The 21,227-nt window shown below is 40.8% G+C and overlaps 1 protein-coding gene across 4 annotated transcripts in view; it reads right to left on the reverse strand.

The window, feature by feature from the left end:
* Window positions 1-4,062: 4,062 nt before the first annotated feature.
* The window catches only part of syt14a (synaptotagmin XIVa), a 48,939-nt gene continuing 31,774 nt past the window's right edge, over window positions 4,063-21,227 (reverse strand). The window contains exons 4-8 of one of the 4 annotated variants that reach the window (XM_041251145.1): window positions 16,509-16,780; window positions 15,445-15,894; window positions 13,429-13,618; window positions 10,890-10,946; window positions 4,063-6,858 (exon numbers count right to left, since the gene is read on the reverse strand). In XM_041251145.1, the coding sequence (XP_041107079.1) occupies window positions 6,545-6,858; window positions 10,890-10,946; window positions 13,429-13,618; window positions 15,445-15,894; window positions 16,509-16,780 (1,283 nt within the window). In that variant the 3' untranslated portion in view covers window positions 4,063-6,544. Of the gene's footprint in view, window positions 6,859-10,889; window positions 10,947-13,428; window positions 13,622-15,444; window positions 15,895-16,508; window positions 16,781-21,227 lie in introns of all 4 variants that reach the window. The other 3 variants (XM_041251144.1, XM_041251146.1, XM_041251143.1) reach the window with 3 other exon arrangements.

Raw genomic sequence — 21,227 nt, forward strand, 5'->3', positions numbered from 1 at the left:
CTCTTCATCTATTGTCATTACAGAAGGACTTGGGACTTGTAAGTTCCCCATCCGTAGCCCACAGAAACAATTTCATTTTTATAAGAAAATCATCTATAGCATAATTGTAGTCTCCGGTTGGTCCACTACGCCTGTCTGCACTGTGGAGCAAATCAATGGTGTTTCTTCACTGCCCTCTCCCTTTCTTCCTTCCAAGGTGTGAATGAATACCTGGCTTCAAAGGGAGGGAGTCTTAAGGCAGAACAAGCGAGACTAAACACCTACCGTAGCTGAGCCAACAGTGTCACTTCACTTCATTTTTGTTTATAACGACAGAGCAATTACATCCGTTTAGAATTGATTACTGCACTTCAACTGCATCTGAAATGAGCTCAGTTTGGTTTGCCACCCACAGTATCTACTCATGTAATAATTATTTTACTCTGACTTTTTACTGTTTATCATTTAATTACCACAGATACAGTATTATAATTAATTATGCCTCAGACACAATGCTCGTGTACCACCAATTAGTGCACGTCTTATAAGATATCCTTACATTATATATCCTCTCACTCAAATTCACACTATCCTCTGGAGTCTTGGCTGAATCCTGTATTCTTTCTACCCATCTCTAGATGTAATGGTTCCCGGTGCATGTAAGCACTGTCTGAGTGACGTAGTATAAAAACATGCACTGTCGCTCCACTGAGTGAGCCTGGCTCTTTCAGATCCACCAGGAAATTCATTGCAATTCATTGAGTGAAACATTTCTATGGGGTCTTTACCATCGGTTTACTTACAACCTTTTCCATTTTCATAATACTGTATTATTTTTATTTATTTTGTTAATTACCATAAGGACATACTATACTTGCATCTTTCATTTTGCTGCACAAAAATTTGAACAAAAATGAATGAATTATATTTCTGACTTTGTAGTGTACTAAATGCTAGGTTTACTCTGCAGGTTTCTCCATTGAGAACCTTCTGCCCTTGTAGTATGGGTGAGTGTTGTCCAAGTCTCTGTAGCAGACTGCACAAGAGAACAGGTAGATACTAGAAATAAGCAATAAGAAATAACTGAGGTTCAGCATGTTGCTGCTTTGCTTTGCCAAACAGGAAGGCTTGTCCAGAGCTGTGCTGATTGGGATGCCCTAATTGACTGGGGGGAGGGGGTGATAGGGAGCTTTTGTCTGTTTAAGAAGGCAGCAGTGCCAATATTCGAGGCTACTACACAGTCATAGCCATACAGACGGGCGCTGAGTGAAAGCTTGCTGTGTTTATTTCGAGGAGGAGAGCATCTGCTCCACAGGATAATTACTACAGAACCCTTCAACTGCAAGACAGTGCATGTGACGGCTCTGCTCAGCCAGGACCGTCAGGAAGACCCGTAGTCTCCGCCAGGAGGCCAGGACTTCGGAAGCAACAGCAGCAGGTTGGTTTTGATCCCAAACTAAGTATAGAGGGTTTTGTAGCGTATAGGTTTGTGCAGCAGGACGTCTCTTTTAGTGAGGCTAGCGCTCGCCTTGTGTGGCAAACTTTTATTTTTAGCTTTGTATTGTTTTCTTTATTAAATCCAGCGCTAGGATTACCACTGTTGATACCCTAGTGTCAGGTCTGTGTTGATAGTAAATCTGCATGCCTGTGCGGCAAATCAACGCCTGCTGCTGTAAGTCCGATTCAGTATTATCAAGTATCGAGTCTGGCTGTGCTCAACTGCTTCTGAATGTATAACGGACAGCCAATCGAGATTTTCGCTTGCTATAATATCTTTTTTTTAGCTGTTTAATATATTGTGTAAAATGAGCATAAAATATATATTTTTAATCTGTTGTAACAACATTTCCAAGCCTGTCAATGCGGGCTCTACGTGTGGTAGATGACCGCGACTGGAGTTAATGCGCCCCGAGCCGTAGGCAAGGGAGCTAACGAAAGTCAAGGTCATCTACCACACACTAGAGCTCGCATCGAGAGGGCTCTATCGCCATTAGAAAACAATTTATTTCTTTATTTTCTCTTTAAAAAAGCTTTAAAACCTAATTTTATCTTGAACTACTGATATTTCGGCAGGTAACATTCCGCTGAGGAAAAGAGTCCCTAAAATAATTAGAATAGAAAAAGACATACATGTAGAGAAAAGGTTATTATTATTATTATTATTATTATTATTATTATTATTATTATTATTATTATTATTGCTAACATATTTATTTATTGGGGTCTTTTTCTTATTGTAATTTATATGGACATGTACAATTGTTGGATAGTCTGTGTAGTATTGAGTTTGACTCGAAACTTGCTGTTGGAGGCGGGGCGTCATTCAAGTAGGCAGGGAGTGGATTGACTGTTGCGGAAAAAACTGAAACAGGGTTGGAAGTTTGACTGGTTGGTTTTGAGGGAGGGTGTTGTTTGGATCCAGCCGATGACAGAATTGTGGACCAATTGTGTCTTCCCTGTTGATTTGCTGTCCAGTAGCTGTGAATTGAGCCTTCATTACGGTGTCCTGTCACAGAGATGGTTTTGCTTGTCTCTAGACCGGAGTCAGAAAGTATGTTTCAGTAGCTTTATATGTTATCAGATTAGCTGTAGATCAGAATGTTAAGTGAAAAAGGAGGTATTTATGCACGGATTGATTTAAAATGTAATTCACAGTTAGCACTTCAACGTTCCAGCGGGCATCTATGCAAAATAAAAGCCCGCTAGATCTGGAAGCTGATTGGCTATTTCGCACTCAATCGTTTTCAATCATATAATGATATATCTTATAACAGTCTCATTACAAGTTGTAGCAAATATCTTTAAAAGCCTATTACTGACAATAGCATTATTAAACTGTTTCCAAAAATATAACCACTTCCTAATAAAATGCTAAACTAAATTGTTTAGTTTTTTTGTTAATTTTGTTCCACACTTGATTTGGTACTTTGATGCTATACTAAAATCATGTCCTTGCTGACACACCACCTACTGCACCACTACAGAGATGCTGAGTTTATTAATTAAGTGTTCTCAGGGAAATCATAGCTTCTTCAACATCATCTGACACTTTGTTGCAACCAACACGACTACCGCCATGACTGTCCCCCCAGGACCTCTTGTAAATGAGTTGAAAGGCTCAGTAGTTCTATCTGGGCAAGATGATAAAATATGTAAAAAATTATGAAACATAAGCCTAAGACTTCCTCTAATGAGCCCCCTTGAGTGTCTTGGTGGAGTCTTAAAAAGCATCAAAAGATAGCTGCGGAACCACACAGGAAAGTGAGAAGGGATTACAACAGCAAAGAGAAGACAGAGATCCAGCAGGAAGGAAAACTGTCAGTATCAGCTTGTTTCAAAAAGTGTATATTCAGGACTTCTAATGACCAACTCATTTACTGCTTCTTTTCAACGCCTTGGCCACGTTCTTTACATTAGGATGGTGTTCTAGAGAGATGGGATAAGAAACATATTGGGATTGATATATATTTTTTTCTACCTGCTGAACTGCTACAGCTGGTGCAAAGAACAGTTCTTGTATTTAACATACACAGAAAGACCAGAATTACTACCTGGTGACCTCAGAAATTGTTTGTCAAAAAAAAGGTCTAATACCTAAGACTTCATGAATCAGATGTTATTGAGTGGCCAACATAAAATCTAGGATGCCAAACCACACCTGAAACCACTTTCCCACCTATTCCTTGTCATTTGTAAATCAGGATTTGAGATGCCTGTTAGTACAGTACCTACAGCAAAAATTAAAAAAAAGCCTCTATGAACATGAAGGCGTTGGTATTCCCTTGAATATAAGGGTTATGTGGTATGCAAGGGTTTTCCAAGTCAATGGACAACTGTAGAAGAAGCAGGAGACTCTAGCTTGAAAGGTGACTCTTTGTCCTTTTGCACAATTCAACTTTAATAGAATATACAGTTGAAATATATGGTATACTGAAGTAACTGTCTGAACAATTGATTGAGTTATCAAAAGCAGACGCAGTGAAAGACATACCTCTAGCAAGATCTTGCAAGGATCTTTCAACTTCACAGTTGCAGACCTATCAAATCTTGGAACAGTTAACTTGGTCTACAATAACGCCCCTTCCACACCCATGTCACTGTCATCTTTACTAAACTCAAAATCATTCAATTTCCAGGACTTGGATCATTAAGTGAAAAGACATTAAGGGCACTGCTATAGAGCTTTGCAACCACTGGAGAAAGTGAGCCCAAGAGAACTGCTGTGTGAGATTGTAGCTTTGTATTTCAAGACCTGAGAAACATGTAAAGTTGGGAATATACGCTTAACCATTTCAGTCCTTATCTTAGCGCTGTATGTTAACATACGCCATCAGAAATCATGTTGGAATCCCATGGGACATATATATATATATATAAAACATTTTGTTCTTTTCTCATGTACTGTATAATCAATAAAGGAATTCCTTTTTGAATTACATAACTTAATTTTGACAAAAATAATTATTTACCAAAAAGAACAACTAAACAACTGCTTAGTAGCCATGTGCTTACTACTACCACTAAGAAGTACATGAGACTCTGTTGAGCATCCATGCAGCAGAGTGGTACTTGAGAAAATAAGCAGGTATAATCTGAGGCCTACTGTGCTTGAAGACAACTAAACCAAGGTCACCGTTCTAACTTCAGTCTGGGCTGTAAACACACCTATTACTAAACCCATTTGTCTAAAGATTGCTGCCAAAGCTTAACCAGCTGGTTTGATAGGACTGTGGGATTACCACATTCTCAAACCAGACCAAAAAAAAATAGTGATGACAATACTCCCTTTAGTAGTTTTAAAAAAAGTACCAAATAACAAAAACAATCCTAGTACAATTTATAGTACCCAGTGCTATAAGCAGACAATAAACTACCTAACTTTTTTGGATGTTACTGAAAGACCACTGGTGTACAACGTAAATAATCTACTGCAGTCAGGCAACCTGAAGAAGTAAATAACGGGAGCAATTCATTAGGGTGTCTCCCGGCCCACCAGGAACCCCTGGAAACCAAGTGTTTACCACTTCTGACTCCCTCAAAAGTCAAGTCACCGGAGGCTGATGTTTAATGCCTCTGAGCTACCCAATGACTCTGAATGAGCTCTGGGGTACAAGGACATTTCATTGGAGAGTCACACTGAGACTTTTTAAACCCTTGGATGGTTATTCAATGGTTATGGCTAAGCTCGTAGTCAGGAGACACGAAAGACGAGTTAAGAGCAAGATCTCGGTCCAGTTCTAAGAAAGCTCAGAACCACTGACTGAACGAGGAACACCAGAATTATGTTAAAATCCTTTCAGAGCACTGCTCAGAGTTCACTATCCCTGCCGCAGTTTAAGAATTTATCTTGTTTAGGTATATTGTGCAAATGATCAGATGGAATCAAATATCTAGGTCTAGTTTGAGTTTCAAGCCATGTGTAGGGATTAAACATCAGCACCTACAAAGTGGCCTCCTAAGGATTAAAAATGAATAATGTAATGGAACAATTGTATTAAGGCTTACTGTTACAAGTAGAGGCTGAAGAATATATAGCAGCCTTTTCCTTGACTTAATGAATAAAAAAAAGAATATTCCTATAGAACTAACATCCTTGTGTGGGCAAGGAGGAAGTGTCAGCAACAAAAAGAGGTTATATTGGAAACAGCACCATTACATTGACCAAGACACAAAATCTAGTACCTGGTCCTTCCTTTCTAGCATCTAGAGTCTATAACAGTTGTGGTTTAACTTGAGACACAAGACCGTAGACTAGGGAGTGTTCCTAACTCTGAAAAAAAAAAAAAAAACGTTATCATAAAAAAGGCAAATGAGATGTGTTTAATGTTTGGTGATTGTGACTTGGGGTGTAGCAAGCCTGATCCCTTGGCAAGGTCATGAGAGACTGGAATCCTTCTTAGTGGGAAGAACCTAGATTGACACCATCAGTGCGCTGTCCTGTTGGAGGTGCTCTGGAGCTGTAACTCACTGCTGACATTACAAAATAGATTCATTTAAAAAGGGAACTAAACTCTAGTACCCTGGCCTATTTCCCAACCCCAGTGTGAGGACAAGACAACATGTACTGAGCATGCATGCCACCCTGTCAAAACCTCCTAACCTGTATAGTCATCTACTACACTCCAGCACGAGGATCATGGGTGCCATGTCTACACGCTTCCACGGTCCAAGGACCGCATTGCCAACAAACACATCTCCACTTTGCAACCACAGCATCTGGAGAGATTTATCTGTATCTGTTGGCACGTATGCTCAAAATGCTACCTTATATACTTCACCCGCCGAGAATGGGGATTAGTCTCTGCTTATAAAACAAGCAGGCATTGTTCTGGAGCAGAAATACCTTGGATCCCTTAAGAAATTGAGGGCTTGTTGGTTCGTTGGCTTCTGGTTTGTGTCCCAGCTTGTATACTTTGCAATGCCTAGTAGTTGTCTACAAGGTGTCAGCATATCTGGTGAGAAGACACATGTTTTTGTTGTTATTGTGTTTGATTTTTCACCTGAGCCGGTAAAGCCCCCTTCCCAGCACCCAATCTCCCCCGCCCAGAGAAGAGATCCCCTCGCCTTAGGATTCTAGCAGGGAGTGCCACCGACACACTTGTTGTCCTTTTGATTCCTTCATCTCAGTCCAGTGGTTGAGCTCCTCTTCCCCCGAGCTGTTGAAACCCAGGGAGATCCAGCCAATCATCTCCTTACGTTTCATGCTCCGCTTGTTGTAGACAGAGAGAACAAGAGTCACATCAGACAGCTGGAATAGCGCCACTTGGAAAATGAAAGTCTCCTTGTAGATGGGGTTGGGCTGGCCACGCCGGATGGATGTCTTACACTTGGACATTTCTTGTCCCATAGAGTTCAACAAGGTTAGCTTAACATAGGTATCTAGGAGGAGAACAGAGTTAGAGACATACAAATAAAAAATAGTGTTTATATTAAATGATGTTAATGAATGCTGACATAGTCAAAAAGGTACACTTGTCATTAGCTTAGAGACATACCCCAGTTCAAAAAGATAGGAATGATGACAGAGGAGGTGGGGGTTGATGAAGTGGAGTAAGTACACTCTGCTGTGAAGGTTTACAGTATACCCAACACAGGCTTGTCATTGCAAATGATATTTAGATAATCTACATTTTACTAAAATTGAATTACTGTTTAATATCCAGTTATGTGTGTTCTGTATGATTTTCTATTGTTTTTTTTTTTTTTTTTTTTAAGATCATTATTGGCCATGCTTACCAGCTATTCCATCAAATTTTGCTTCTGCAAAGACTTTTCAGGGCTGATTGTGGAGAAGTGAGGTGGGGAAGCATATTAATGTTTGTGGCAGGGTTGAGGCCTGCCCTGTAAATAAATGTGTTTTGGGGGTGGGTTAAATTACATTTTTATTTATTAAAACTCATCCCTGCCAACTCGGTATGAGCAGGTGGCTGGAGGGTGTTAATGAAATGATTCTTGATCAATCAACCCCTCAGCCACATGCTATATAAGGCTGAGCTTCTCCTTATTAGGGGAGGAGTGTGGAGAGAAGCCATGACAAGTGACGGTTTGTTTGTGCAATTTGATTTGTCTCTGTAAAGTTCAGTGAAGGCTCTGCCCAGCCAGAATAGCTTTGGGGTTTTTAGTTTATTTTAGCCCTTGTGCCTATTCATATATTTATTTGTTTTGTTTATTAAAAATGCGCCACAGCGCTAGACCCAAACAATTCTGTGTCAAGTCTCTCTCCCTGGAGGTAACATCTGGGCTGTAGCGCTGACCTATTCACATATGGTGTCACGGTGGTACAGCGACCCTGAAAGAGCGTGTGGGGAGTTTGGGCACCTTCAGGACGTGTGTCCATACGAAAACCCCCTCTTCATGGAGGCCTTCTCCAGATTTGAGGGGGAGTCGGCTGAGGAATGGCTCTGCCCGAAGACCTCGCAACTGCCAAAGGTGGACCAGGACCCCTTTCCTCACCTGCCTTGAGGACCAAGGTTGGTGTCTCGCCTGTGCAAAGCCCGGCCACTATACAAGGTGCCACCCCTTTCAGGGTGAAGGGGATTTGCCACCTGACCGACAGAGGAAAAAGGGGAGGAGCGGTCATGCCTGAAAGCGAGCAAAGAAGCCGGAGAAGGAACCAGTGCAGTCCCAAATGCCAGAGAAGGAGAAGCTGCCTGCCTAAAGGCCAGCAAATGAGAAGTTGCCTGCCCAAGAGCCAGAGTGGGAGGAGCTGCTGCCCTGCGTGCCAGAAGGAGAGGAACTACCGTCCTGCGTGCCAAAGGGGGAGGATCTGCTGCCATCTCCGGAGCCACAGTCGCCACTGCCGGAATACCCCGCACCCCTTCCAACTACAGGTCAGGAGGGCAGCTAGAACAATTACCTCAGCGTTCTCAAGGCCAGGAGTCTGTTCCCCATCTGCAGGGAATGGGGGCACTTCTTTCTCAACTGCCCCCTCCAGGAGGAGGAGGAGGAGGAGAAGGAGGAGTTGCTGCCAGCACCCCAGGGAGAAGCCCTGCTGTCTCAAGCACCCCAGGGAGAAGCCCCCTCACTGCTATCAGTATTGCCGCTGCTAGCGCCACCACGGCTGGAGTGGCCCGTACTGCTGTCATTTTTGCTGAGTAAGCATAGCAAATAATGATCAAAAGAGAAACAGTAATAAAGAATCATATGCTACACACATAATAGGATATTAAAACAGATATGAAATTAAATATTAAGAAAATGTAATATACTGTAGATGAGAAATACACTTAGTGAACAACTCCGATCATACAGTCCTACAAGCAAGCAAGCAAGCAAGCAAGCAAGGTACTGACCTTAAAACACGATTTTGCTCCGAGTTTATAAAAGAGGAACCATCTTGTTAAGCTTTTGACAATGATACCCCTTTAAGTATTTTAGCAATATACACATTTGGTTTTATGCTTTTGTGTGATGTTTAGGCATTCAAGCACTTGCAGCGGACAGCATGTTTGTACAGGCTGTGGGAAATCTAGACAGCTGGCTATATACCATGTACTACCCATTTTTTCTCTTTTACGTAAATAAACCCAGTGTGGGTATTTTAATTCTATAAAGATTAAGAATAATATTTGGAATGGTTTCTTTAGATTTACATGAATAGAAATGTGTAGTCCCAGTAAGCCAAAGCTAACCTAACAAAGAACACTATTATGGCTGAGGTGGACTTTTAATAACTAAACATTTTTAGCATTCCAATAGCCTAAATGTAATTTGACAAACTAATAATAGACTGGGCTTATTCTTGTGACCACCTGAATCCAAGAACCCTTGTAAATAATACTACCACTACCGCCACCACCAATAAATAATAATAATAATAATAATAATAATAATAATAATAATAATAATAATAATAATAATAACTGTTGCAAAATAATTGAATAAATGAAGAAATTGTATCTATCGATTAACAATTTTGTATTGATACAATTCACACATTTCTATAGTGCCAGCAAACACCAAGCAAGCTTTTGGGACAGCCACAGCACTTCAGTACATCACAGCTGCTCTAGAAGCATAACCAAGTCACATGAGAAACACTGACACCAATGTTCTCAATATGCTGCTGAAGCAATGATGTGAGCAGTACGGATCCGGGAGGAAGGGAGGTGAAGAGAAATGACACAACAATAGCCTGGGGATGGAATATAACATACAAGACCTGGGATAGCAGTCTCTTTGTGGATGTGGTCTGGATCAAATTGTGGAATTTCCTTCAACCATTCTAAATAATCTGAGGTTAATAAATTGCACTATTGGAACCAGTGCAATTTACTGTTTTAGTTGTGGGGGGAAGCATCCAGTAAAATTGTTAAAAAAGGTAATACAACTAACGGAGAAAATAAAACGTTGTGCAAGAAATGCCACTGCGCACTGTGCAACAACATCCTAACCACAGTTACTGTGATGCTAAACCACTATTATTGGTCACTTTTGCTGCAGTTTCATTAATCTATGTTTTGCTTTTTTAATGGTGTCCATTACACAGGGGTGTTTCCATAGTTCAGGTCTGGCTTTCAAAGAACATTTAGCTGGAGCTGCTAGCCAAGAAATATTTGTATGCACGGGTAGGGTCCCCATATGTGGAGCAATTCATTCCATGCCTTGTTGTACATTTGTATTCAGAGTCTGTAATTGAAACAGCCTAAAGATGAGTAAGGTAACTCTAGCAACACTGCCAAGGCTGTTTTACAAACAGAGCATTTTCTCTGAGAATCACTTGTGTAGTGCGGCTGTCTGTAAACCTGCCACAGGCTCAAGTTGCAACACTGGTTATCTGGGGCCATGTTTATTGTGGCAAACATCTAGTTACTGAAAGATCTTGACTAGGCTTAGTGTTACAAGGTGAAAACCAGTCCAGCACTGGACTAATGAAACTACAATGATGAGCAATACAAACTAGTTCAGATGCCCATGCAGAGTGTGGTCAGTTTTGTTAGCAAGTTGTTGTTTAGTTTATGGTAAATTTGACTTTGTTGGTTGTAGCAGACGCCACACTGATGGGCAATACGGTGATGACTATATGGACACTCAGTGGCTAGACAACCCACTCTAGAGTAGTAAACCCAACTAAAAATGAGCCTTCTTCACTTACACTAATCAGACTCTTATGGCACTACACTAAAAATTACTAAAAACATGTCCAGTGCATTTTGGGGGATTTTCCAACCTTATCCCACTCTACTAAATCCCACTGCATAGTTTTAGGGTCCTCACCTATCTCCCTGCTGTATAGAAGCTGGCCAGTGACCAACATCCACAAGGAGAGATTGCTATTCCATAAATCCAGCTTAAATCGATATATAAAAAGGATTATATTATGTCTACAGTCCCCTCTAGGGGGTGTCCTCTTTAATGGTAGACAGAATCTCACATTGAGAGACAACATCCACCCATCAATGGAGACTCACCTCGGATTATATAAACCTGTCCACCTATCAAGTGTTTTAGACAACAGAACAGCCCATCTGACAACAAGGGTTGGGAAGCAGTAAAAGAAACAATGACCAAGATGTAAATTGTTGGGCGAGAGAGAGAGAGAGAGAGAGAGAGAGAGAGAGAGAGAGAGAGAGACAGAGAGAGAGAAAGAGAGAGAGGGTCACAGGTTAAAGTCATAACAAGGTAAACACTGTTCCTTTGAAGAGATTCGATAAGACCGCTCAAAAACAGCTCAGTTTCAAGAGAAAAAAGGTATAAAACAGAAGGGATGGCAGGTGTATCTAATGAGATGATGAATCAAGCTGAGCCTGTGTGGTTCCATTCAGCTGGCTTGATTGTTGGAGAAATAGCTCATGTATTCCTTCATGCTTAAATCGTGCTAAAGCTTAAGGTCAAATCTTTATGGACGATGGGTGAGAATACAAAGCATGGGGGGCATGAATTTCAGATGCAGTTGTATTATTTAAACAGGATTGCATCAACAGATCTACATTTTAAATCCAAGTGCTCTGCAAGACCATGTTAAAGCTTGTATATGTGAGTTCTAGATAACAAGTCTGTTAACATACTGTAGTCCTGATTGCTCATATACTGTATGAAGTTGATGATATTATAAATACAGTAAATAGGGTGGTTTTGAAAACTACTTGGCCATGCCATTGCTCTGGAAAACCCATTTCTCAGGCAGGTGGAGACACAATGTGGACAAGATTCTAGTCCTACTAGTACTGTCCTACATTGTTGTGCTAATAATGGCCATTTTGAGGTGGCAATGCAATAACACTTACAGGCACAAGTGTCCTCACTGTACAGCTACCTTGTAAATTCAATACGGAACACCACAAGGCGTCTTATGGGTCACCCTGTATCTAATAACAGTACTACAGAAAAAAAGACCAGTCCACAACCAAAATAATTTTATCACAAACAATAATGCATTCAACATTGATAGCATGATCAGTCACCTTTCTAAAAACTTATCATCCCTGTGTCTAAATGTGACAGAAAGACAATGAGTTCTGGTGGTAAATCTCCCTCCCAACCTGTGAGGGCACTAAAGAATGGGAGGAGAAGTATCTGGAAGGGCTGGTCTGACAGTTCGTTTCCAGGGCCAGGAAGTCGGTCAGCCTGGAAAGAAGCGAGACTCTGTTCTAAGACCGTATTGACCTGAAAGGTAAACGAGGGGCAGCTGCAAGCAATAAGGCAGCTGCAACCATTTACCAAGATGTCATGCGGGATTGCATATATGGGCCAGGGTAACGCTGATCTTTTCCTTAGTTTGGGTAAAAGCTCAGTAGAGAGAAGGACCGAGAGAGGAGCTCTCATTAGGAAAGAAAAATGTGTTGTGTGCTGTGTTTTGTCTGTCCAGTAATTGTCTGTGTTTTGCACCACTAGACAGCTAATTCATAAATCCGGAGCTGTCGACGAGGATCAGCACGATCCGGATCACCACTGCACAAAACTGTCACGAAATACCTGTGTCTTCACCCACCACAAGCACGTCTGCACTCACCCAGGACTGGTGACAGTGTGTTTGTTTTCTGTTCGGGACTGTGCCCTGTTTTGTTATCCCTGTGCTTTACACATGGATTTATTATTTAAACGGTCACCAGACCTGGACTACAAATAAAAGCACTTTCCGAAGGATTATAATTGTCTGCCTTTCACTTCTGCATCGCATCACCGCAGCACCTGTTCCCCACTCACCAGCCACTTTGCCACACTAAATAACAAGACTTATGACCAGTATGCCCCTGTGGAAATTGGCATAAAGATTTGACCTTTTTAGATTCTCTTCAACAGTTTCAACAAGGACTGTCAAACTGATTTATGTGCTGTAGAGTAAGTCAATTACAGTATGTCCCTTTTCTTCCCATACTTTGGCCTTCGTCATTGTATACTATAGGTTACTAAGAATAACTTGTAACTTTTTATAAAAGAAGATTCTAAAAAATTCCACTAACCTTTGTTACTCAGAGATGTGATTACGAGACTTTTTAAAAATGTTACAGAGCATTGTGTGTCTGTGTGTGTGTGTCTTGTTTTTATTATGATAAACTCAGTAGTTTCAGTTAGTTTGATGTGATGTCTGTTATTCATTTCTGTTTTAAATAATGCAGAGTTCAACGGATGTTTATACTGCGAATAGGAATACTGGGCCTGCACCTTCAGCTCCCCTCTATCTCAGCAGCCTACGGGCTTATATCAGCTTGCATCCCCAAAATGTTCCTGTAACATATAAATATCCAAATGCAGTTTGATCGTTAAATAAAAGCACAATAAAAGGCATTTAAAGAGTTTCTTATAACAATAAAGAACAATCCTCTCTAACATGACAGGTAGAATAAGGAACAATTAGGGTGAACTGATAGCTGTACTCTTTCCACTGGCTCCTCAGTTTCACCCACACTTCACAATCCATACAGATAACTTTTTTCTTTCACCTGGCAGTACTGTTTGCAGCTTGTGTTTTAAAAGCTGAAAAATTGCAGTGCTCCTATATTTACTTACTGGGTGGTCTATTGGCTGCCAGGTTTTTGAAGTGGCTGCCTTTAATGACTTCTACCGAGAGCCTGCCAGTGGTGGCGTTGTAGATGAGGCCTACAAGGATCTCCGGCGTGGAGCTGTGAGCCAGCGTCTGGCAGGATGAGGTGGTTTCACTGCAGGACAACTCTGAGGTGCTCATCTGAGAGTCACAGCCCTGCTGGAACAGAGGAACACACAGACAAAGAGGTTACTGCATTTCAGTAATACATGGCAATAAAATCATCTTATATACATAGTACATCACACCACACCTCAATAGTGTTCTATTCAGGCAATTTATCATACATGTACAGTACTATACATACAGGGGTCCATGTTATGTCACAATAGACAGACATGTGGTCCTTCTACTGTTTATTATTACAGGATTGTGTGTATACTTCAACCAGGTTATACTGATCCCCCCACAGAATTCTCATTCCAGATTCCTGGACAAGCCATTCCTACAGTATGTCTCCAAATATTTGTGTTTTTATGAAAATGTTTCAACAATCTTGGCACGTGATGTTGTTGGTTTTTTTTTGGGGGGGGGGGGGATAATGTGGTGTACACAACCTGGTCTGCAGGCTAATCTCATATTCATACAACTGAATTGGGCAAAATTAGCACTGAGCAAGCTTGAGGTAAGCTCAAGGAACAATAGGGGAAACCATCAGTGGTCTGTTGATGAGTAGTGAGAACGTGTTACTGCACATTGATGTGTTTTCCAGGGGACTTTTAAACACAGACATCATATTAATAATGAAGGTGGACTGCCCTTAAATAAAAACAGCCATTTATAATTGTCTTGATTTTTGAAAGACATGTTTGCCTTAAGCACTGTGACCCAAAAAACGGTAATGCAGAACAGCTGTCTGTGAAATAAACCTTTGACACAAAACTGGTCTCCATAAAAATAGCAAAACAATGGGTCCTTTCAAATGATTGTTTTTGCTTGCCAAACATGCAAGGAGACCGAACAGAAACATGGTAAGAACATTCCCTCAGAAATAACTGGGGATCAGTAGGAGGCCACTACAATGAGAGGGGACATTTCAGCCTTCAACTTTACGAGAAGGCTGCAATCTGATTCGTCTGTTTTGTGACTTGCAGCTGTTCTTAATAAACATTTTAGCCAAACATTTTTGTGTTCTTCTGCACTAATGAGAAACAAGACTGAGTAAGATTTCTTAGGTGAACTGTTTTCAACCACTGATGCAGGTTTCATGAAACAGACACCTAAAATAGACTGAATAAGAATGTTTATTACTCCAAGCATTTTTTTTCATTTGAATGAATAATTGACATTCATAAGTTTTATATAAACATAATTAATTCTTGTTTTTACTGTTGGTTTTGAAAGGGGGGTTCTCTTATATGTTGACAGGGAAGGTCTAAAGAGAGAAACAGCAAAGAAAAAAACACTTTCAAATAATGGATGCAATTTGTTTGAATTCCAATGGAATAATTGTTATTCATACAAAGTAATACTCTGGTGGGATCCATTGTTCATTTGCTGCAGATCCTAGCACATCTGCCTGTGTCTGTATCCGATTCTAGAAATTGCTTTTAAAGTCTCCTGGAGGACTGAACAGTAATGACAGCGAAGAGGTTTGTCATAGAGCACTAACATGTGTTAAGTAGTGTTGCCTCTCCAGTGTGGCCCATAAGGGTTACTGCTTTCCATCATTCAGAGGCTTCAATCCCTGTAACGTTCAGTGTGATTTCCATTTGCACCAATTAAAGCTTCTTTCTTGGCACCAACCCTGCAAAGTCCCCACATGGATTTCTCCTACTGGCTCAATTTTAGTACTAGTCTAGACTTAGATTTGTACTGGTACAAGAATTAAGCACATCAAGTTTAGTTTTTTTTTTTTTTTAACAAACAAACAAACAAACAAACAAACAAACAAACAAACAAACAAACAACTAAAGTTCACTGAGGCATACAAAATCCCTTAAAACAAAAAAAGTAAAGCTGGTGCCATTCTTTCTACTTACAGTGAGATTACAGCAAGGCTCCAGGGTGACAGGGACCGACATCTTCCCCTGCAGGTTGAGCTTGGTGAGGTAGAAGATCTTCTCTCCCAGCACCTTCTCCTTCTTCATGCGGCGGATGCTGTACAGCCGGAATCGCACAGAGTAGTTGCCAATCATTTCTGACTCGATGCGATTAAACTTGAAGGTCTCAGTGAAGACGGGGCAGGGTCCTCGCTGGATGCCCGTCTTTGCTCGCTGCTTCTTGGTGGGCAGCAGGACCAGGTGCACCTGCCAGGAGGTGTTGCCTATGCGGTTGAGCGCAGGGATGTCAGTCAGTGCTGTCACCGTTACCATAAGCCTCTGCTCCCCCGAGTCGAAATCAAACACCACGTCCAGAGTGCCGTATTTAGCCACTGGCTCCGATTTGTAGGGTTTTGGAAGCTGAGCAGCAGAGCCACGGGCGGACATGTCCTGAAAGAAAGGGGAAAAGCACCAATTACAGATGGCTTTATTTAACATAGACTTAACTCAACATGGAGTGGAATTCATACCTAAGTGAGAATGAATGTATTAACAGAAGTTTCCCGATCTATCTGCTTTGTTGCAAGTATTCCTGCAATATCTTTTCAACATAAATCAATTGTATTCATATTGTTACGAAGATATCACTGGTTATAAATTGACACGTAATAGTCTTTCCATCAAAATGCCTTCAAAATTCACATTCGTGGCTTCAATCCAACCTGTTCAAATCAGAAACATTTAATTGGTTCCCAACTCCTCTCCCAAAGTTATTCTGTTTGATTGGTTCCTCTGTCCAACATGTTGGCTTCGGCACAGGTTCAGAACAGTGGGAGCACGTTAACATGCCCAATTTGTTTGTTACTTTTGTGTTGTGACTGAATTAATATTCATTAAAGGCTAATGCAGTACCTTTCTCTAATTTTGCCACTGCCCTTGCCGATCAACTTGCCGAGTTGATCATAGAAAAGTCTGGATGTCAGTTATTTAGGTGTCTTGTTGACTGTATTGTCATTGTGATGCCCCCATCCATGACTGGAATGCTGTCCCCCAGGGTCTTTTACCTCAGGGCTGAGGACGGCGGTGCTGTCGCTGGGGACGTCCTCCTCATAGCCCTTGTTGAGGTAGCTCTCTGTCTCGTGGCAGGCGCTGCCCTCACTGGGACACTTGCTATAAGAGTGCCGGGGGCTGCCGCTGCAGCGGGACATACTGCACTTGCCGTCCCCAAGGTCAGAGGGGGTGCAGGACAGGCGCGGGGAGCCGTCTTCGTCCTGGTAGGGGGGTGGCTGGAGCTCATCCAGAGGGGGTGTGCGCCTCATCCTCTGGATACAGTTCACTGCCAACAGATAAATCATTTTTGTTTATTACTTTTTGGGGATGATTATAAAAGGTGCGCTCCCTTGACCTCTTCATATGTTGAGAGTGGCTTCTCATGGAGTGTTCAGGGGAAGGCACTCAGAAGCCTAAAACTTGAAAAAGGAGATGTAAGAGTTTTAAATGAATCATTGCTGATCTTCTATGGGACTTCCACAAGGAAAGTTGCATTGGCTCTGGCCCACCTGTTGGTTAGGGAGGCAAAATCATCGGGCTACAGGCTACTGCGTATGCAGACACCTGCAAGACAGGTTTTCTAGAGGCCAGTAGCTGTCAAGCCCCTAGGTATAAAGAAGTGATTGGAGGTCACCACTGACCTTCAGATTTCCTGACTTATTGTGGGTGGAGTTGTTCTGAACATATCTGTACCAACATAGGTGATTCACTATACTTTTGATTAGGATTCATCACTTAATGACTAGTCTAGATACCACTGAATGTGAGAACAAACCGCAGCCAGCAATATCCTCCCTCTAATCCCAGCTTCAAACTACAGCATGCTAAGAACTCTGTACTACCCCCACCACACTGCACTTTTTTGGTATGATTTTGCATATGGCCTTTAAAAGATATATCATTTTGTAAACATAGTCTCTCTGCTGCTGAGTTCCACTTGTTTAAAGTGAATTCAGGACTTTCACCCATAACCATAACTTCCAACTTTTGATGAATGTTTTAAGAGAGACCTGACAAGCACTACTCTTGGACTGCCCTATCTCAGGTAACTTATAAAGATGATTTCACAGACCCTGATTAGCATTCATTTTGGAATATTTTATCTACAGTAACATAAGGTAATCCAAGTTGGTGCTAATTGGGGTCTGTGAAACAAGTTGGAAAAAGTCCATTAGCGTTAATCAGTGACACCAGCCATATAACAAGAAAAAAATAAGCAGGCTAGTGTTGCAGTTTCCTAACTGTTATGACATCAGTTTCTTAGAATGTAGGCCTTGGGCCTTGGGTTACCTTGGTTACGAATGAATAGGACTCACTGAAGGTCAACAGGTCCTACTCTCCGTGCTTTCCACCCATATTTAGAAGCTCGTTCTCAGCTGAATTAATTCCCAATGAAATTTTGTGAGACTGCTTTAGAATCAACTCTGTCAATGAGGATAATTCACAGACAATTAATCCTTCTCTGGCCATTAATACTAGTGTGAGATCCCCACTGGATGCATACATCTGATATATAATAATAATACAGTAGTTAAGTTTCAAAATTCTCAGGATTATGTGATTAGTGATTTGTCATGAAACCACCCTTGTAAGACTGTGGTTCTTAAAATGTCATTTATATTGTAATTTGTAAGTCGTACAAATAAATCACTGTGGTTGACTACCTGATGAACAAAATGTTTACACCTGTGTTACATTTAGGTCTTAAACAATTGTCACAATCTGTTTCTCCCATCAATAAAATTGCAAATTATTATTTTTTTTGATTGAATATCTGTGTAACCCCCAGCACTGGAATTTGGAAAGTGGTACACTGCTACATAATTAAAAACAACATCTTGTGATCATTCTGTTTGGGTTTTTTTGGTTCTAACAAGAAATGTGTCACCTGGTGTTTCTCTGGGGAATTTTTTATAAAATGTAGTTGATGCATTTGTATTGAAAAAGACTGTGGCAACTGATCTGAACTGCATGGTGAACATGGAGACCAATGTACAGTATAAGGTGTATCCCCGGTATAGGCAGTATAAAATACATTTCATCAGCAGCCTCTCTGTAGCAGAAGGTTTTTTTCTGGATGCTAATGCTGAGCACTGACAATTCCCCATTATAATAGGACAAGGTTCAAAAGTCAGGAAGCGCAATACAGTAAAAGCGTGGCTTGCAAACAGAGCTTCCTTTAAACTTAGTGTAATACCAGATACCATTTAAAAAAATTACTGTAACATGTGTTTATTTCAAAACTGCACATTTAGACCAATCTAGTGAATAAAAGTGCACAACGGGTAGGATTTGTGAAATGATTATATTATTCGTTAGCTACAACCACTTTAAAAGGACAACTGCAGTATTTAGAGAATATGCTGCTGTCTTCTATGTTCCCTTTCCATGGGAATTTCTGGTCTCCAAAAGATATAGGACACACTTGCTTGCATTACCGCTGTTCACATTACAGGGGTTCTGTGGAGTAGAACACACCACACTGTATGTTAGTTTTTCTCTACTGACCCAGTATGCCTGCGATTTCAATGATTTATCAAAGCAATACCACTGTAAATAGGGTGAAGTGCCAACATGTGCTGTCAGGACTGCACCGATTCGACAGGGCAGCAAATCTGAAAGGTGTTTAAATGTTCTAAATGAATATGTTACCATTCACCAACCCTTATAAATGTGTAATAAAAGCACAGTGAAAACATGGTTAAGCATAGGTAAGCATTGTAAAGACCAGACAGGTATGGTAAAGCATTTCAATAAAACATAACAAACCATGACAAATGCTACTAGAGTAATACTACTGTATAACCATGGGAAAACAGCAAAAAATACAGTGCAAATTTACTGTGGTGAACCTGTATAAGGGAATTCCTTCAGCGAAGCTGGAATGGAGAAGTGCAACCTGTACTCCAGAATGGCATCAATTTTGAGAGTGTTCCTCATGAAATATATTTTGTTGGGTTTGGAGAGGGAAGCACCTGTCAACAGACCATCTACCATCTCTCTATTAAAGTCTGTCAGATTTGTCATCCTAACCATTGTGACAGCAACTGACTTGGTACAGGGAGATGCAGCATTTACATTACAAAACACATGAAAGGGATCCCTTTAGCATTACAAAGCAATATGTAATGTTAGGAAGATCCCGTTTACATACAGTTGTGATCTGCCTTTGTAGGTAAGATAATATAGGCTTTTTACAGAAATGAGAAAGTAAATGTGTGCCAAAGATGTGATTAATGTGAATAGTTTAATAGCTGGTGTAATGGATTTAATATGACAGCCCCTGCAATTTCAAGCTGTCCCTATTTGGCTCTCGTCAGCAGCACACGCTGAGGTTTTTGACTTGATAAAAGCAGTTAAAAGCCATTCGCTTGAACATGAATGCCGTTTTGCAGCTAAGTGCTCTAATTTCCACTCTTTGGGTTTCAGAAATAACACAGATATGATAATGGATAACCGAATATTCTCTCGAATTGAATAACAAACGTTTTACACGCTTATGTAAAACAACTCACTCGCTCATAAATGTCAAATGCTACGCACAAGAGCAAGGGATGCAGCGGTACGGTGAATCCTTTCATCAATTCTGGTTTTCACCAGATTCTACAGCTACATTGTCAAGATAATTATCATAAACAGATCTGACCTGAAATATATAACATAGTTGTTTGGTTCTAGTTTTGTTAAATGAACAAATGTTCTGCCTCCTTCAAAAAGAGGAGTTCATTAAAGACTGGAGTGTGAAAATGTGCCCCAATCAGAAGTCTCATGTGATGTCAAATCATGTTTTTGTTGGGCAGTTCATAAAAATTTTACTGACAAAAATGCTTGATATATTAAATTGGAAGTACTTAACTCATAAACTGTTTAATATGATTATGTTTACAGTGTTAAAAGCCATTATTAATACAAATACGAAACAAATAAGATGCTCCGCAAAACAGTTTGGACTGCCTTTCCTCATGAGTCACACCCACAGTACAAGACTTTTACAGCTGCATACGTCAGGCAGTATCCTTTACATAACATGAGCCTAAATGTTTACATACTTGACTTATTGTCTGAATGTACAATGATAATGTATATATGATGGCAGGTGGCGTTCGTCACCCTGTTGCTTCTCCAGTTAGTAAAAATGTGAACTGTAAACGCTTGAGAGTAGCCTATTCAATTTGAGTTTACCATGCAAATATATCATGGAATTTGTGCTGCTTGAATGTAGATCCCTCATGATACACACTGAGTAAGCACAGCGTGTGTTTTGTGCTCCAATGGTAGAGCAGCTCCAGGCAGTCATGCATAATGCAAATTAATCTCCTGAGGCACACCATAAAAACAGCTGGGAAACATTACTGCTGCACCTAGACAAGGCTTTTTCATGGGTTGATGTTTATGATCTACAACTGTATATACTGTACAGAGCTGGATGACCCAAAAGCAGGCTTTTCAGTAGCAGCGTTGGGGTTGCACTTTGTAACTCAGTCCATATGATTTATTAATGGTACTGCCAGATTTTCACTGACTATTGCTTCTAAAAGTACCTACTGTGAGAGAAGGTTCAAGGCTGTCAGTTACAGTCTGGTCTCTGGACTCCCTTACTGCCTGTTTATCGATCTGAAACATCACCTACTACAAATGCTGATTTCAGTTTAACTAAGTTTACTTTACTATACCATGGTACCGCAGTGAGGCAGTGTGAAAGCCCTGCCGGGGCACGGGTTTGGGTGTGTGGG

This window comes from Polyodon spathula, chromosome 5, assembly GCF_017654505.1.
Source record: "Polyodon spathula isolate WHYD16114869_AA chromosome 5, ASM1765450v1, whole genome shotgun sequence".
Taxonomy (NCBI): domain Eukaryota; kingdom Metazoa; phylum Chordata; class Actinopteri; order Acipenseriformes; family Polyodontidae; genus Polyodon; species Polyodon spathula.